The sequence below is a fragment of the Canis lupus genome, chromosome 6 (genome assembly GCF_048164855.1).
Source record: "Canis lupus baileyi chromosome 6, mCanLup2.hap1, whole genome shotgun sequence".
Lineage (NCBI taxonomy): Eukaryota > Metazoa > Chordata > Mammalia > Carnivora > Canidae > Canis > Canis lupus.
The window spans coordinates 62,467,695-62,485,202 of NC_132843.1; the positions used below are offsets into that span (position 1 = coordinate 62,467,695).

Consider the following 17,508-nt stretch of genomic DNA (forward strand, 5'->3'; position numbering starts at 1 on the left):
TTAATTTTTAACAAACTCTCTGAGTAATTTCACTGGTTTTGGGACTACATTTTGAGGAAAAAATGACTAGATTGAGAATACAATCAAGTTTAAATTAAAGATGATATGTTTCCCAATTTCATCAAATACTACAAAATTATAAAATCATAGTTCAAGAAATATTTTACACTTGGATATCTACTATGTCAATTTTGGTAATATGTACATACAAACCTTGCACTGGTCTGCTGACTGTTTTTTTGAAGTCCAGGGTGGGCTTTCTGGAAAAGCCAGCTCGGAAATCAATAGTACTAAGGCCAGTAATGCGAACAGAATGCCTTCCACTGCTAGAAGTCTGAAAAATGTTTAAAGACAAACTCCATCAGTTGACCCATGGTACCAGTCACAATAAACACTAACAAGTATGGGAAACTATGGAGTGTTTAATTAGGACTAATGTCCAATAATTGACGCTCTGATCTGGGGTGTTCTCAACTTAACTAGGATTCTCCATCTTAAATGCAAGTTTTATAATACATATCCCAGTGCACTGCTCTAAAACAAAATTCAGATATATTGTAGGCCAATGTTAAAAGAAATAGGTGTTTAGTCACCAGTGAATAGCCCTGACTTTAATCTATGAAAGCTCCATGAGGACACAGGTCTTTGTTTTGTTCGCTGTAGTTTACATGGTGGATGTTTAGCAAATATCAATGAAATGAATGAAGGACCAAATATTTTCCCTCAAACTTGATCCAGGTTTGAGTCTAGAAAATATTTCTTTTTTCTTTGCCTCTGAGAAGATATAGTCAGGACAAGCACAAGAACTGACCACTATCCAGATTTCAGCTAACCCCAGCATCCCCAGCTTGAGACACAAATGTAAGTAAACATGATTCTTATCCTCTAAGAGCTCATGGCTGGTGAGGGAGACAGATGGAAAAATAGAAATCTTTAATGTGATGCAGTATTAGAAATACATGAAAGGAATAGTTTGGCTAAAGACCCTTCAAGAAGATGACAGGTGAACTAAATATTGAATGATAACTCAGCACTGAAGTGACTCACATGTGTATAAATAATAAATAATTTGGATGAGGGACACAGGATAAAATAATAACACTAATGTATATTGGGCACTTCCTCTATGTTCAAACTCTTTAAATCATTGGCTTATTTTATTCTTGTTACAATCCTATCAAATACATATCGTCATCATCACCATCGCACAGATAAGGGGATGGGGCACTGACTCATTAGGCAGCTTCTCAAGTTCACAAGGCTTCCTAACTACAGAGGTGGGATTTTAATGAAAAGGTCAGGCTCCAGGGTCTTCACCGCAGTGCTACATTGTCTTTCAAGGGCAAGATATGTCATAGTTAACCTGTATCTCCATATCTTTCTAAATATGATCTGAGGACCACCTACATCTACAGCTACACAAAATCACTCAGGTTGTTTCTTGAAAATGCAGACTTCTGAGCTACAGCCCATATTTACTGGATCAGAATCTTTGGTGAGTGGAATCTAGGAATCTACATTTCAAAAACCTACCTAACATTTATGAACAAGAGTTCACCATTATTTTATTACATTGATCACCAATATTCTCTCTCAAAATAAAATGACCACATGATAGCAGCATTGATAGAATGCACTAGAAATATATGTGCCTGTATTATATATAATTATACATAAAATTTTAATCTGTCAACTGCTAGATTAAGCCACATCACAATTAAAAACATGCCACCTCCAGAGTTCTGCAAACTACACAGTCTTCCCGAAATCACTGTGGTTTCTTGTTATTTAGCAATGAGGAGAGGAAAGATCAGTAGATATGTCCCCTTTGCTACCATATTTTTTTCTTATTGAGGAGAACCTACAAAAGTCCAAAAAGAAAAAAAAAGGAAAATGAAAGTGAAGGAAAAAAAACCCACATTTCTATAAAAATAGGTTTGTTGTATTCTTAGTGTAAAAGATGCTGCTAATTACTACAGCCTATTTTCCTAAGGATTTCAGAAGACTGTATGTGGAAGTGTAGGGGTCCAGTACTACCATTTATTCCATTATTTCTAAAGGAAAATATTTCACGAATTCCATATAATAGAGCAAAATTTTATCTTTTTTTAAGTAGGCTCCACACCCAATGTGGGACTTGAACTCACAACCCTGACATCAAGATCTGAGCTGAGATCAAAAGTCTATAATGCTCAACCGACTGAACCACCCAGATGTTCCCCTATGATCCAATTTTAAAACAGGATTTCTTAACGGTTATGTAAAACCTTGATAAGTCTAATTTCAACTGTTTTAGATCAATAGTGCTTTACTGAAGACATTATCACCTACTGATTTAATGTTAAGACAATCAGAAGGGTCAATATTATGATGACTTGATTTATATTTGTTCACTGACATCATTTAATATCATACTTGCCTTGCTGCTCAGAAAGTCTCCTATGATAAAATGGCTGTTGAGGTTACCAAGGATACAGATGACCCATACTTTGCCAAATGACTGCTATAAAGTGTTAAGTATCTGACAACTGTTCTGTGCACTTATCAACTGACAAAGAGTTTGTTTTAAGAGTAGTGCTTAATATCTAAGTGAGAAAACTAGAAATTACCCATGCTTGAAAATATGCCATCTTCTACTACTAACCAATACGTTGAAAACAAACCAGAGTTGATGAATAGGGAGCTCCTATAACCTCTATAAAATTATTGTAAAATAGAATAATTTTGATCCTTAAAATACACTAATTAACAAAGTATGTTGAAATAAGAATGTAGGGTTCCTATTCTCTGAACAATGCCACAAATACGAAGGGTAATAAGTTAACAAAATATTATCTTCATGTTTCTATGTCACACCATAAACAGTAGGAACATTTGCATAGAATTTTAAAGGGTTTATAAAAAATAGATATTTCCAAGTAAGTCAGTTTTCATGTAAAACTATATCCAACTTTGTATTAATCAGGGTAATGGGAGCAAAGGGAATCATAAATAAATGAAAATTATGGTTTAAAAATATAATCAAAAGACAAAATTTAAACTGTACTAGTTAAAAAATGATCTCTGACACTCATGCATGCATTTATCATTCTTTAATCATTCTCTTAAAAGAATTACAATACTTGGATAATATTTTGGGAACACAAAACATCGCATTAAAATGTCTTTATAAGAAAGTGCCATAGGGGCACCTGGGTGGCTCAGTCATTTAGGCAGCCAACTCTTGATTTCAGCTCAGGTCATGATCGCAGGGTCCCGTGATCAGCCCCCTCTGGGGCTCTGTGTTGAGAGTGGTCTGCTTCTCTCCCTCTGTCTCTGCTCCTCTTCCCTGACTCACATGTTCTCTCTCTCAAATAGATAAATAAATCTTTCATTTTAAAAAGTGCCATAGTTTATAATTTTAGTCGGTTTTCTTAAGATAAACTATTATTTTAGTCTGTTTCTTAGCTGAGATCTCTTTTTCAAATTTTAGTGTTGATAAGAAAAAAAGGTCTATGGTATAATGATGGTAAAATGAGCCAGAAAATGGAAAAGGGGGGAGAAAGAAATATTAATACATATAAAATGCATACTGTACAACAGGCTTTTATATAAATAATCACTTCTGATCTTTATAAAAGCCCCTGGATGAGAGTATATTATCCCAATTTCACACATCAGGAAGATTAAGTAATTTGCTCAAAGTCACAGATACAGCAGGTGGCAGAGCTGCAGTATGAACTCTGAGGCTCCAGAAACCAACTTCTATAGTCACTCTATGCATTTCTTGTGATTATTATCTCAGTGGATTTGATTATTCTTGTTTCAGGAAATACACCAAAACATACCAAATGCTCTACCTAGTAGGAGAGTAATGTGGAACTTCTGAGACTATTCAGAGGAGAGAAGCAGAGGCATAATGGGAAGAAAAGAAGGATGGAGGCAAGAAGAGAGCAGAAGAGGACAAGGTGCTTCAAGACATAACATCAAATCTATATACAGTTAAATCTACTAAACTCACAAAAGTCTTATTATTAGTGATTTCCTGTGATATTTTGGATAAGGCTGAGCTTTGCCCTGCATCAACGTACAGAAGTTATAATCAACACAGAAATAATCAGGAGACAAGAAGATCATAAGAAACTAAGCTTCAGAAAATTCCAGAAATGTTGGGAGAAGGCTCTGGATTCTCACAGGTTGTGGACACAATGGGGTTGGAGGAGAATTAATCATATGAAGGTCTTGGAGGGACAAAGAATATTCAGCTAATTCTGTAATTGAGTCAGAGAGGCAGTCCAGCTGCAAATTCTTTCCCTTTCTTTATCCCTTCAAATTACTCTAGCTATCTTAGTATCATTTTTTATATATAATAAAATTAGTAAGACCACAGTTACTGATTTAATGTTTTTCTATTCAATCTTTATATAATGTAGATCTATATCATGTGGGTTATTTAATTTGACTCAAAAAATCAGCTCTCTACTACAGAATATCTTCAAGCATTGTTTCTGCACAGAGCCACCCTAACCTAGCCCCTTAACCTCTGTAGTTAAGAAGAGGGGAATCTAGCAGCATCATGATAGCTCCAACCATGACAGGAAAATTTCTAGACACTAGACACTAAACAGGATTTGTATGGGCTAGAAACTCCGAGAACTGAATTTCATTAGTATATTTATTCATAGAATTTTTCAAGTTCATAACAATCTATAATAAACTTAATCTGAATTACACTGAATTACTGTATGAATTCAATGCATGAATTCAAAATTACTCTGAATTCATTATTACTCTGAATTGCAAATGTCATGTCAGTTAAGTTGTGGAAGGGTCTAAATCAGGAATACATAGGCTTCTGCAGTGTGAGCAGAGCTGAGGCAAAGACAAAATTATACTAGATATCTACTGGCATCCTAAAGTTGTCAACAAGTTGTGGACCTTGATCCACAAAGGAGTAAGAGAAAAAAAGGAATAGAGTAGATCAGAGTCTAGGTTTCTGAATTGGAGTGAGTCTATGAGGAGTAAAAGAGGACAGACAAAAGCACCATGGAACAAGCACCATGGAGAGCTCCAGGAAAAATTAGTTACTCCTCCTATCTTTCTGGACAGCTCTATTGCAGATGGCTCTACTTCTTAGTTTAAGCACAAAGGCCTATTAAATACTTCTCTATATTGAAAGTCCCTTAAGGCAATAACGATGCCATATTCATCATCTACAAAATATTACTCAGTACATACTTAGTAAGTATAGGTTTAACAAATGATATCAAAGCCTTCTAAATGCCTAATGTTGGTACTTTTTCTTTGGTTCCTTAAGAACCAATAAATGCCAGAATTTATTGAATTTCTATGAGCATTGTGCAAAGTATGTTCACATATTATTTTATATAATCCTACTGCATCCATAGATGATTTTATAGCATCATAAAGAAAACAATGTTCAAATCAACGATTACTTGCCTAGGTTTAGATAGCAAGTTCAGTGACAATCATTTCAAGTTCAACTGTTCTTTCCATAGGACCTAAGTCTTGCACAGCATTTTAGGATAACAATCTCTTGTTTTATCTCGATACTATGGTGCAGTACACAACAATATCCTCCAACTATTCATTTACCATTGTTACATTTCTAAATATGCTTTCATTTAGGAGAGATCAGGTTAATGGAGTGCCAGTAAACTGTTTTCTGAAAAAAAAAAAAAAAGCCTTAGTTTTTGGCATTTGCCAACTTCTTTAGTATAAATACTATCACCATGGCGATTTCCAGCTCCCCACTGAATACAGAGGTGGGAAGAGAAAGTGCGTAATTTCCTCTCCATGAGCCATTACGAGCTAGATCTAGTATAATACTAGGCCGTGAGAATAGGGAGTATCTGTCACTTAGGGGTAATAGTGAGTGTCCGTCACTCACAGAGATGTTTGTGTCATCCCAGGAGTGACACAAATTCCTTTTTCTAAAAATTCAATGCACATCCTCCAGTCTTTCCCCCACTGTAATCACTGAAGAAGTTGAATGTTCTAAATTATGGTGGAGCCTACACCAGCTTGGGTTCCTGAATGACTGTGTAAAGTGGAACATCTTGTCAACACCCAAAGGGCATGTAGCATTAGTAAGGAATTAGTTCTCTTGTATTAAGCCAATGACAAATCCTCCTACTACTAAACATGAAGCCTGTCCTGTTATAAATTGAATTAAAATGTGATTGATAGAGCTGGTTTTGATTTCTCTCTCCTAAAGAGTTTCAATGTTTTATAAAAAAAAAAAAAGCCCAAAATGAAAAAAAAAAAAACCCTTCATGTATAATTTGCATTACTACAAAGTATAATTTTCAATTTACACATAATCAAGAATGTAAGAAAAACTAATTTTGCCATCAATGTGTCAGTAAATAGGTATTATTTTCCCCATTTTTCTCAGACTTAGGAAATTAGATAATTTCTTTAAGGTCAAAAAGATATTAAGTAGTGGATCTTGAATTAAAACAGATGCCCAACTCCTTCAAAGAATTTGTTCCTGAATGGCATTCTATTCTTTAGAAATTAAAGAACTATGGTGGTTTCAAATATTTACTGAGAACCTACTATAGGCTAGGTATCATCCCAGGCACAAAGACATAATAATCCTTCCCAGATTTAAATACTATCATTTTATTAGGCGTTGTATGTTTAGAGAAATATGATACAAGGAGAGAAACGCACCCAAAGCACAGAATAAATTTTATTTAAATAAATATATATATATATACATACACACACACGCACATGCATTTATATAGAACACAAGTGTATAGGTATCTTCTCTTTTTTAAAGGAAACATTCCATTTGGCTGATAATCTGACATCAGCACACAAAATAACTGTGAAATTTTCCAGGAAAAATCTACTCTAAAGCATTCCATTGACCCAAAACATCTGAATTAATACCAAATCCATTTAAATAATACACCTGGTGTAGTCTTCAGGCTTATGCAAAAGAGTCACCAGGTGAGAATAATTGGAGTCCAGCATAATAATCTTCCTGTGTGGTCTTTTGTAGACTTGAGGTTTATTTAATTATGATTCCTATTAAGCTTATGCCACTTGAGTATGATTTCTAAAATATTCTTATCTTAAGCAATCCATTAGTAGTCTCTGGCAACCAGCATAGCTACCTAAAACCAAAATATTTTCTATTAGTTTCAGAATCTTAATATGATCATGTGGTTGCATACACTCCTTTCTCTACTTGGAAGATTATCTAAGGACAGTTTATCCAAACTTACTTAATGGAAACATGCCCCAGGGGATGTGTCAGATAATATGGTCACACTGATAATCCTAGACTAATAGAAATAGTTTGCGCCATGTAAAAACCCAAAGGGTGCTGACAATTATTTAATGTCTTTGTAGGAAGTTCCCTTAAGGAACAGAGGACAAAATTTGCCCTGAGAGTTTCTATGGTTATGTTCAAATATTCTATATATATATAACTGCCTGAATGGAAAATTTGTATTGCTCAGAAATAAGATTCAGAATTTGTAGTTTCTCTACAATGGAAATTTAGGTACACAAAACAACCTTATCCTTTGTTTTTAATAAAACTTTACATTCTTCTTACTTACCTCTTTTTAACATGTTTTTATCTGCATCAGAAGCAGCCTAAAACATTCAGGTCATTTATATGAACTATACAGATGAGTTGATTCATTATCTCTGCTTGGTAAGAGTGTCCTAATAAGTTACAGAAAATTACCAATGTTTTAGAGGAAAACCATGGAAGAAAAGAAACTACCACTCTTATGGCATTTTAAATCACAGATAAATTAAAATGTTCCATGCCAACATATCAACTATAGGCTAACTAATTCATCTCCTCTGCCTGCTTCCTTGGATACTATCAGAACCAATGAATTAATTTTTATTCATGAATATTTATACAGTTCATTCACAGGTATTGAGGAATACACCAGTGATAAAACATGGTCTAGAGTAACATAGAAAGAGAAAATTTGTACAGAAATAAATATAAGGGGAAAAAAATCATAGGATACATGAGTGGCTCAGTTGGTTAAGCGTCCGACAAATCATTTCCACTCAGATCATGATCTTACGAGTTATGGGGTCAAACATCCATTTGGGTTCCATGCTTGGCCTGGAGTCTACTTGAGATTCTCTCCCTCTGGCCTTCCCCCTGTTCCTGCTCTCTCTCTCTCTCTCTCTCTCTTCCTCTTTCTCTCTCAAATAAATAAATAAATAAATCTTTTAAAAAAAATCTAAGGGGGGAAAGTCATCAAAAACGGAGGTGCAGAAAAATTGCAGTAGAAAGCCATAGGGAAAAGAGAGCATTTTATTTTTTTTAATTTTTTTAAAATTTTTATTTATTTATGATAGTCACAGAGAGAGAGAGAGAGAGAGAGTCAGAGACATAGGCAGAGGGAGAAGCAGGCTCCATGCACCGGGAGCCCGACGTGGGACTCGATCCCGGGTCTCCAGGATCGCGCCCTGGGCCAAAGGCAGGCGCTAAACCACTGTGCCACCCCGGGATCCCAAAAGAGAGCATTTTAGATGGATAAAATCAGAAAAGTCTTGATGAAAGTGTTGTCATTTGCCATGGAACTTACAAGTCAGATAGAAAGGAAGGGCATTCTAGGAGAAGGAACAACTTAAGAGAAAACATGGGGCAAGAGAATGTGGTAGGAAATGGGGTGAGGGACAGTATAAAATTATATTTGACTAGAATGTAAAGGCAAGTGCTGGACAAGAGCTAGAAGGAATGGCTTTGAATACCATGCTAAGGTCAAATAATAGACTGTTCTCCATACTTGGTATAAAAACTGCTATGTGAAACATTCAAAAAGCCATTATTAATTCTGCTGATAGAGCAGATATTTTCCAGACAGCAGAGTACATGGGAGATAGCACTAGAAATATACTATCTAATCTCAGACATTTCTCTTCTGCAGAAAGTACACATGTGAAACATTATCACTCATTAGCCATCCATAAGGGAGGTCCAAAGTCAGCAGTGATATTTATGTCAGTAGGTTCAGCTCCATTTCCTTTGCATCAACCTGCCACATTATTTTGGTATTTCTTATAGGAGCAAAGTAAGTTTACTATCTTTAAAATGCACTGTAATGTGTATCCTTTGTTTGGCTGCCACTAATTGTACTTTAAACGGTATAACATCAGAACCAGAGGCTTTTTGGGTGAGAACTAGATAGAAATTTAAGATAATATGGTAATAGATACTGTTGCTTTTTTATTGTTTTCTTAATTATAGGAGACTGAGCTTAGAGACTTGTCTAAACAGAGTCCCCATCACCTCATCCCCTTATCCTCACCCTCCTTACTCACAGAGTAATCTTCAGTGCTTCTCTGTTCTTAATTATCAATTAAAAGGTGCTTAGTGCCCATTAGTATCAGGGTACATGGCCAAAGGCAAAAATTTCATAAATATTTATTGAATGGATGACTGAAGGAGTAGGTGGGTTAGGCACGAGATAAAGGAACACCCATGCAATATTCCTTTTCTTCTAGGCAAAAGTTTTACCAGAGGAAATACCACTTGTATCTATCCAAATCACCTGTAGAATTGGTTCAAATACTCTGCAGTAAGTTGCCAATAATACAAAAGAAATGTCGTCACTTGTACATATTTCACAAACAATAACTTAATGTCTTATTCAGAAAGCAAGAACAAATTGCCTCAGTGAACTTGCTAGCTCGAGACACTGCTAGCTCAAGACATTGCTGGCTTAGGTCATGCTTAAAGTATTTGAGGAAAGATGAGACTCAGAATCTCCTATACTCCTTCCTACTGTGGTCACAGAAAGTCAGACTCAACATTAGTCATATACTGGCTGAGATAGCTAAAGTATCAAATTTGGCCGTATTTATTTAAAATACAGGAGTAAAACTCTTCATTATTTTATTATCAATCTACTGCACTCAGTAAATATTCAGCAACTAGTATGTGAAGGGAAGTGGGTGAAGAAAACAGGCAGATGGGACCATTATGTTGCACATTGTCTTTTCACCTGTACCCTTATCCAGTATTATCCACCTACAAAAAAAAAATCCATATTAACAGTGTCTACTTTTCCTACAAGGCTGAGCGTTCTGAGAATAAAGAACTGATATTCTAGGGCTTGAATGGAGTTACAATGGAAACTTTCATTCTTTAAGCTGGGAAACTTAACATGGGTATTCTTTTGAAAAGAAAAAAGCAAACAAAAACTGGCATTCAAAATGGCGCTGCAAGTGTCTATGGTATAAACACCTCCATGCACCTTCACAGCAGCTCTACTACCATTTCAATCATGAGCCCATGAATCTCATTTTTTTTTTTTAATGCAGAGAGGCTGAGACAGCAAGAGCGAATGATGCAAGGGGTCCCTTCATTTGAGTTATCCCAGAAGGATTCTAGAGCAAGGTGTTTATTTGGGAGACACAAAGGATGCTAATAGGAAGAGAGGGGAAGTGATACAGGAAAAAGAAAGCAGTCCCTAAAGTGTGTGCTTTTAATCCTGCTCCTATGTTGTCAACTGAAGCTTATTCCTCCTACAGAGGCTGAAAGCTGCTCTTGAGGGGTTTCATTCTCTAGCAGAACAGCCTTCTTCTGTTCTGGAAAAAAAAAAACCCTCTTAGGCACAGTAATGCAGATACGGGAGTTGGAAGTGGGCCAGAGTACACAGAAAAGCCTGAGAAATACGGGCAAGTCATTCAGAACATCCACTACAGTGGGTCACATATATAATTTGCAGCAGAACTGGAGTTCAATTTATGGTATCCTGAAGTCTGGCTGTATGTTCTCTCATTCATGCTACCATACATAACACAATGCTCAGAATGAACATACTACTTAATGTAATTTTAGGATCCAAATACCATTTTGTATTAAAATAAGCAGTGAATGTAGATCCAGCAAATAACAATAGCCAACAGAACTTGAGTGCTTACTTTGTCTCAGGAACTATGCTAAGCATTTCATTTGTGTCATCTTAATTTTATTCTCAGCACAATTCTATGAAGTAAAGGGATATTATTCTACATTATGAGGAGGAACCCATGGCACAGAGAACTTACAGCCTTAAGGAAATAATGACTTTCAAGTGGCAGTGTTGAGAGTCCAACCCAGGTGACCTCATACTAGAGCCTATGATCCTAACTATTATTCTCTACTGGACCCATTTCTGACTGTTTTGGAACCAGGAGGTGGAAAATAAAAATCAATCTACAGGTTTCATTATTGGGAAGCTATCTGAGAAATTTAAATGTATTCTGTGGTGACCTCAATGCCTTTCATGGTCATCAAAACTTAATACTAGCAAATTCATGTGATCAAGACATCTTTACAAATGTGCTATATATACTGCTTTTTGGTAAAAGCATTCTTCATGATTGCGAGAGAAGATATAAATAAATAATTTTATATACTTTCTAAAACAACGCCAACATCAAAATAAAGTACACAGGCTCTGTAAAACAATCATACCTTCACTGTCCACATTCCAGCCTCTGGCTCTTTAACGTTCACTACCTTGGCAGAGTTATGGATATTTAATAGCTCATTCAGGCCAAATCCCTTTTTTATCAGCCTCCCTAAAAGACAGACATAAAGGTAACAAGCACAATCTTTATTTCAGCTATGTGTATTAGCTGTATACATTTCCAGTATAAATTACCTGAAGGACACTTGTGCCTGTAGCTCAAAACATTTACTTTATTTATATCTAAAATATGTTTAATTTTATGGTTTCCGGACATTGGAATTGAAGTATCAGATTCCCATTTGCTATGCAGATTTGGTCTACAATTAAGAATAGCAATTGGCAGTCTATAATCATATTTCCAAAGCCAAACTAGATAATGATTATTATGGCTACTGAGAAGTTATGTGCAGTCATTAGAGACATTTAGATTTAACAGATGGCAAGAACAGTAAACCAGAATAAATGTCTTTTTGGAGATCACTCAAGGTATTACTAACATGAGAGCCTTGGGCATATTTGTGCGTGAAGCACAAAATGATAAGCTGGTTTCCATGAAGCAGAGGAGAAGGTTTTCATTGTCAGATTTAAAGGAGGCAGTGGAATGAAGTAGCATGATGCCATCTTCTACTGCTCTGAGATTTATCTGAACTATCTAATAGTTGGGACCTAGAGAAGAAGAAAAACAAATTTGGAAGCAAGCCATAGTTTAGTTATTCACTTCACTCTTGGCAGTCCAATGGATTACTTCTGCAATTAAAAAACAAATCACTTAGGGCAGCCCTGGTGGCTCAGTGGTTTAGTGCCGCCTTTGGCCCAGGGCATGATCCTAGAGACCTGGGATCAAGTCCCACATCGGGCTCCCTGCATGGAGCCTGCTTCTCCCTCTGTCTGTATCTCTGCCTCTCTCTCTGTGTCTCTCATGAATAAATAATAAAATAAAATCTTTAAAAAAAATCATAAGAATCCTATGTTTGCATCAAAAGTTTTATAATCATTGAAAATAACCTTTAAAATATCGATGTCGATGACTTTTTAAAGTGATAGAAACCTCATGCAATGGATATGGGTATTTTTAATTATCCATGTAGTAAAAACTATAAATTTTTCCTGGGTAGCATGGATACTAGAATGGAATGCTATCTCAGTGAACAAACACATTAATTCAGCTAAACCTGTAGGAGTCTTGAAAAATAGGTTTTGCTTGTTTTGTAAATTTCAATTTGACTGATAGTATGAATGTGGCCTTTGAGGACAATTTCCTATACTGTATTCTTTTAGGGATTAGCTATATTCTAAGATTCAAACTAAATAAATAAGAAAGCTAGCAACTCTCCTTCTATTTATAAATCCTCATAAATAGCTTTTAAAAAAGTAACACACTAAAGCCACAATGGAAATAATAATATTTTGCAAACGTCAATAGGTAAGAAGATTTCTAAATGCAAATACTAGGGAATATTAAGTTTGTCTTTACTATATTACTTTTCAATGTAAGTCTTATTATCATATTCAATTAGGAATGGAATCATTCATGCCAATTCATAGATCTATAACATAATTGAGGAAGCAAAGTAAATTAAAACATTATTCTAATAAGAATATGAATGTGATCTTTACCTGTCCTCTGTAAAATTAAATCTTACCAAGAAGATGATATGGTTAAAAAATCAGGCAGTTGTTCTAAAAGGAGATTTTTCATGTGATTCACTAAAAATAACATAAAATACTGAATTTTACAGACTATGTTACTGTGAAATATTTACTCATACATAAATTAGGAAAATATAATTTCAGGCTCAAAATAAACATTTTTTTCTTTTGAGTAGTATAGCTACAATTAAGTTACTAAATCTGGTCTGTTTAAATTATTAGGAATTTCAGTTTTTTGAATCTCATGTTAATTCAATAATACTTATGACTAAGTCTTATCTTTTTAAACATCTTTCCTAATTATTTTTAAATTTACCAAATTTATTCATAAAGTTAGCATTAACTTCACATAAATAAGTGTACAAATAACTTTCACTTTTCATGGTTTTTGTATTTTATTATATGATGTTTGATACATCTCACCTAAAGGATTGCGAATTTCAATCCCTGGAGAAGGGCCACTCAGAGACACAGTAACCTCTTTAAGGCTGGGATCAAAAGGAATTTTCCAAGTGTTTACAGCTTGTCCCAAATGATCTGTTGATAAGAGGTGAACTTTAGAGGACTGCACTGCCTCCTCTACCCATTTTAACACCTATAAGAGAAAAGAAGAAGTGTGAGTGACATCAGAAACATTTATAGTTTTATACATACACAACTTCCAGATGTAGTAATTCAATTTGGTTAATCACATGAACCAGGCACTTGCGTACTGATGTGAGGTTTATTTCCATCATAGTGAAGAGAAACCTTTTCCTACATCCTGTAACTGTAGTAGAATAAGAATAAAACACTACTTGAACCCATTCTCATATTTCATGTTTTCTACCTGGAATAATATATTCAAAATGAGATTATGGTATCCAAAAGCCAGTTAAGTGAAATATGCAGAGATATTACGGACACTTTTATATTTTTCAAGAGAAATGATAAGAACCTATTAAAAAAAAACATGGTATTGCCATTATTGCGAGGTCTCTTTACTTTCTATTCTTTCTGGACTTCCTTCAAGATTCAATTTTTAAAAAGATAATTAGCAAATTATCTAATCCAATTTCAATATATTGGGTCTACGAATTATTAGAATATAGTATACTGTAATTACATGCAGAATATTATAGTATATATTGTAGTATATTAAATATTAAAAAATAATTGCAATGCCAACAAAATATTCATTTTTATGATAAAATAAACAAGTACCAAAAACAATGGAAAAAAAACACTGTATTTTTAAAACATAAAAAAATTCAGATTAGAATCATTTTTTTAAAGATTTTATTTATTTGTGAGAAACATGGAGAGAGAGGCAGAGGCATAGGCAGAGGGAGAAACAGGCTTCCCACAGGTAGCCCAATGTGAAACTCGATCTCAGGACCCCAGGATCATGACCTGAGCTAAAGGCAGATGCACAACCACTGAGCAACCCAGGTGCCCCTAGAACCAACTTACATAGTGTATTTTGAAAACTAGTCTTTGGGAAAAATTAAGAAATGGGTTATAAAAACATGTTAATGCCTCACAGTGAGCAAGGAAGACTTCTAGTTTTCAGAAGTGTTCTGCGACAGCAAATTTCATTTCTCATTAAACAAACAGTGCATGTCTAGACATGTACTGATTAGTTGAACTTACTACAATAATTCTAAATCATGATAATCTTTAATTTACCTCTGATCTTTCTCTGGTTCATACATCTTTCAAGATTATATCCTATTATGAGTAATTTCCCTTATAATTATTCATAAAACACTAAACAGAGCTGAATACTAACCTACAGCCTAACTATCTAAAATAAACAAAACCAGGGCAGGCCCAGTGGCTCAGCGGTTTAGCGCCGCCTTCAACCCAGGGCATGAACCTGGAGACCTGGGATCGAGTCCCATGTCAGGCTCCCTGCGGAGTCTGCTTCTCCCTCTGCCTGTGTCTCTGTTTCTCTCTCTCTCTCTCTCTCTCTGTCTCTCATGAATAAATAAAATCTTTTTAAAAATTAAATAAAACAAAAACATTTTTAAAATTACAACAGTGGTAGTCACAAGTCAGTTAATCAAAAAACCAAATACTGTGTAATAACTTCACTCACCATAAAAACTATCCCTTGATGTTTGTCCTCAGGAAGAGGAAAGTGGCTAACACAAATTTTCATATCAGTAATAATGGTAAGGCAATTACATTCATTCATAAAACAAATTTTTATGGTTCGAGGTACTTTTCCAGTTACTGAGCAAGAATTTAGTCAATATTTAGTAATACTCTTCCTCTCTGAACTAGTATTCACTAAGTTTTTTGCATATTTTATATATTATTAATTTTTAATAAATCTTCCTGTCTTTTCTTTAGGGTCAAGAACCAAACACATCTCTTTCATCTTTGTATACCCAATGCCAAGGGGCATGCTCTATACATGATAAAAGTGGGATATGCACCAATGTTCATGAAGTTGGTCATAATGATGATAATGATGATGCCTTCTTAAATAAAATAATATGGTAATTCATGAAACAGAGATCCCTTGTTGAAATAACGTATGTAAAGTGCCTGTCATATGTTGCCAAATAGTACATATTCATATGTTTCCTTCCCACTATATTTCAATTCCCTTCTATTCCCCTAAAGGAATATTTCAGCAATGGCTTCATAGGCCAAGTGAAAAAACTTCGTTCATGAAAGTCAAATAATATTTCTGTAAATGAAAAAAAGAGAGGCAAAGTCATTCTAAGAAGAGAGGACCTGAAAAAATACATGAAGACAAGTATTCCAAATATGTTGGAAACATGAATAAAGCCCAGTGGCTACAGTTAAGTGTTCAGAAGAAAGAGAAGCAGATGAGGCTGGGAGTTTGTGTCAAGGGTAGACTATGAATTGTCACCAAGTTAGGATATGATATTTGGATTTTATCCTAAACAATCCAGTGAAAAATTACTGAAAGGCTCTAAGCAGAGGACTCATACAGTGAAAGTGGTATTTTACAAAAAAAAAACCAACAAAAACAAAAAACCTTATAAATTGAATAGAAAAATCAAATTTGTTACAATTAATTACCTCTAAAAATAAAATATTACATTTATTCAAATGTTAACCTTATAAGGCACTGAAATTTTACATATGAAATGTAGCATACGGGATCCCTGGGTGGCGCAGCGGTTTGGCGCCTGCCTTTGGCCCAGGGCACGATCCTCGAGACCCGGGATCAAATCCCACATTGGGCTCCCAGTGCATGGAGGCTGCTTCTCCCTCTGCCTATGTCTCTGCCTCTCTCTCTCTCTGTATGACTATCATAAATAAATAAAAATTAAAAAAAGAAATGTAGCATACATCAACATAATTGTCTAAAGCAGCAGATGTCAAATTTAAAAAATGGGTTCTTGGTGTTCATGCTTGAATAGAAATGTATGGATCATATGATCAAATCTGTCCATGTGGCTACAGAAATCAGACTTGTGAACACTAACCACAAATAAAACACATTTTAATAATTAGAGTGTTGACATTTTTATTTCTTATACATAGAACATGGCTGCCTAACTCAAGAAAATGAAAAAGATTGGTGTACTGCCTAAGAAAGCAATTGATAAATTTGACTGATAATAAAAAACCATGAGAATCATGTCTAGCGTAGAGATGAAAAAGGGAAGAGGACAAGTAAAAATGGATAAATCAACAGAACATTTGTTTGAATGGCAAAATATATAATATGGCTATGACTAATTATCAACTGAAAAGGAGAAAAAGAATTAGAAAAAAAGAAGTGCATAGTAGTTCAAGTTTAACAGTGAAATGCAAAATAAATGGAGAAATTTTTTACACATTCTTCTTAAATGTATGGTATATCTCTGGGTGGCTCCTCAAATGCATCTCTCTTTCAAACTCAATGCAGAGGCATTAGGATGTATCACTGGAAACCTATCTGTTGTCTATTAGGTATGCATAGAAATCACTAAGTCTTAGGCATTCTTATAAAAATGGAAGACTGTCTAATTTAGCTGCATTTTCATAAGGCAAGTGTGTTCAAGTGGTATGAAATATAAGCACTTTTGGGTTTACTCAATACCATTTCCAATTTATCAACATTTATGAGGCTTTCACAAAGGGATTACTATGTATCATAATATTACTTGTGAAAGATACAGTACAGACTTCTGAAAAGCCACTTTTTTAACCTCTTATAAGAAAAAATCAAATTAAAAACAGATGCAATTCATTTTGTTAGAAAATATAATTTTACCAGCATATGAGTAAAAGTGGATCACTGCAAACTATAGAATCACCATCAGTGAGATTTCTGGCCTCTTATGTTGTCACATATAAGAAAAAAATCTTTAATTGTCTAACCATGAGAAATGTTCTCCTGAGATTGGAAATTATCTTCTGTTTTAATGACAAATGGAACAGAACTATAATGTGAGAA

At 34.7% G+C, this 17,508-nt stretch overlaps 1 protein-coding gene across 3 annotated transcripts in view; it reads right to left on the reverse strand.

The window, feature by feature from the left end:
* HMCN1 (hemicentin 1) overlaps positions 1-17,508 on the reverse strand; it is a 458,239-nt gene that overhangs the window by 272,071 nt on the left and 168,660 nt on the right. For all 3 annotated transcript variants that reach the window (XM_072830872.1, XM_072830871.1, XM_072830874.1), the window contains exons 5-7: positions 13,527-13,698; positions 11,456-11,562; positions 214-334 (exon numbers count right to left, since the gene is read on the reverse strand). In XM_072830872.1, coding sequence (XP_072686973.1) covers positions 214-334; positions 11,456-11,562; positions 13,527-13,698 — 400 coding nt within the window. The remainder of the gene's footprint in view (positions 1-213; positions 335-11,455; positions 11,563-13,526; positions 13,699-17,508) is intronic.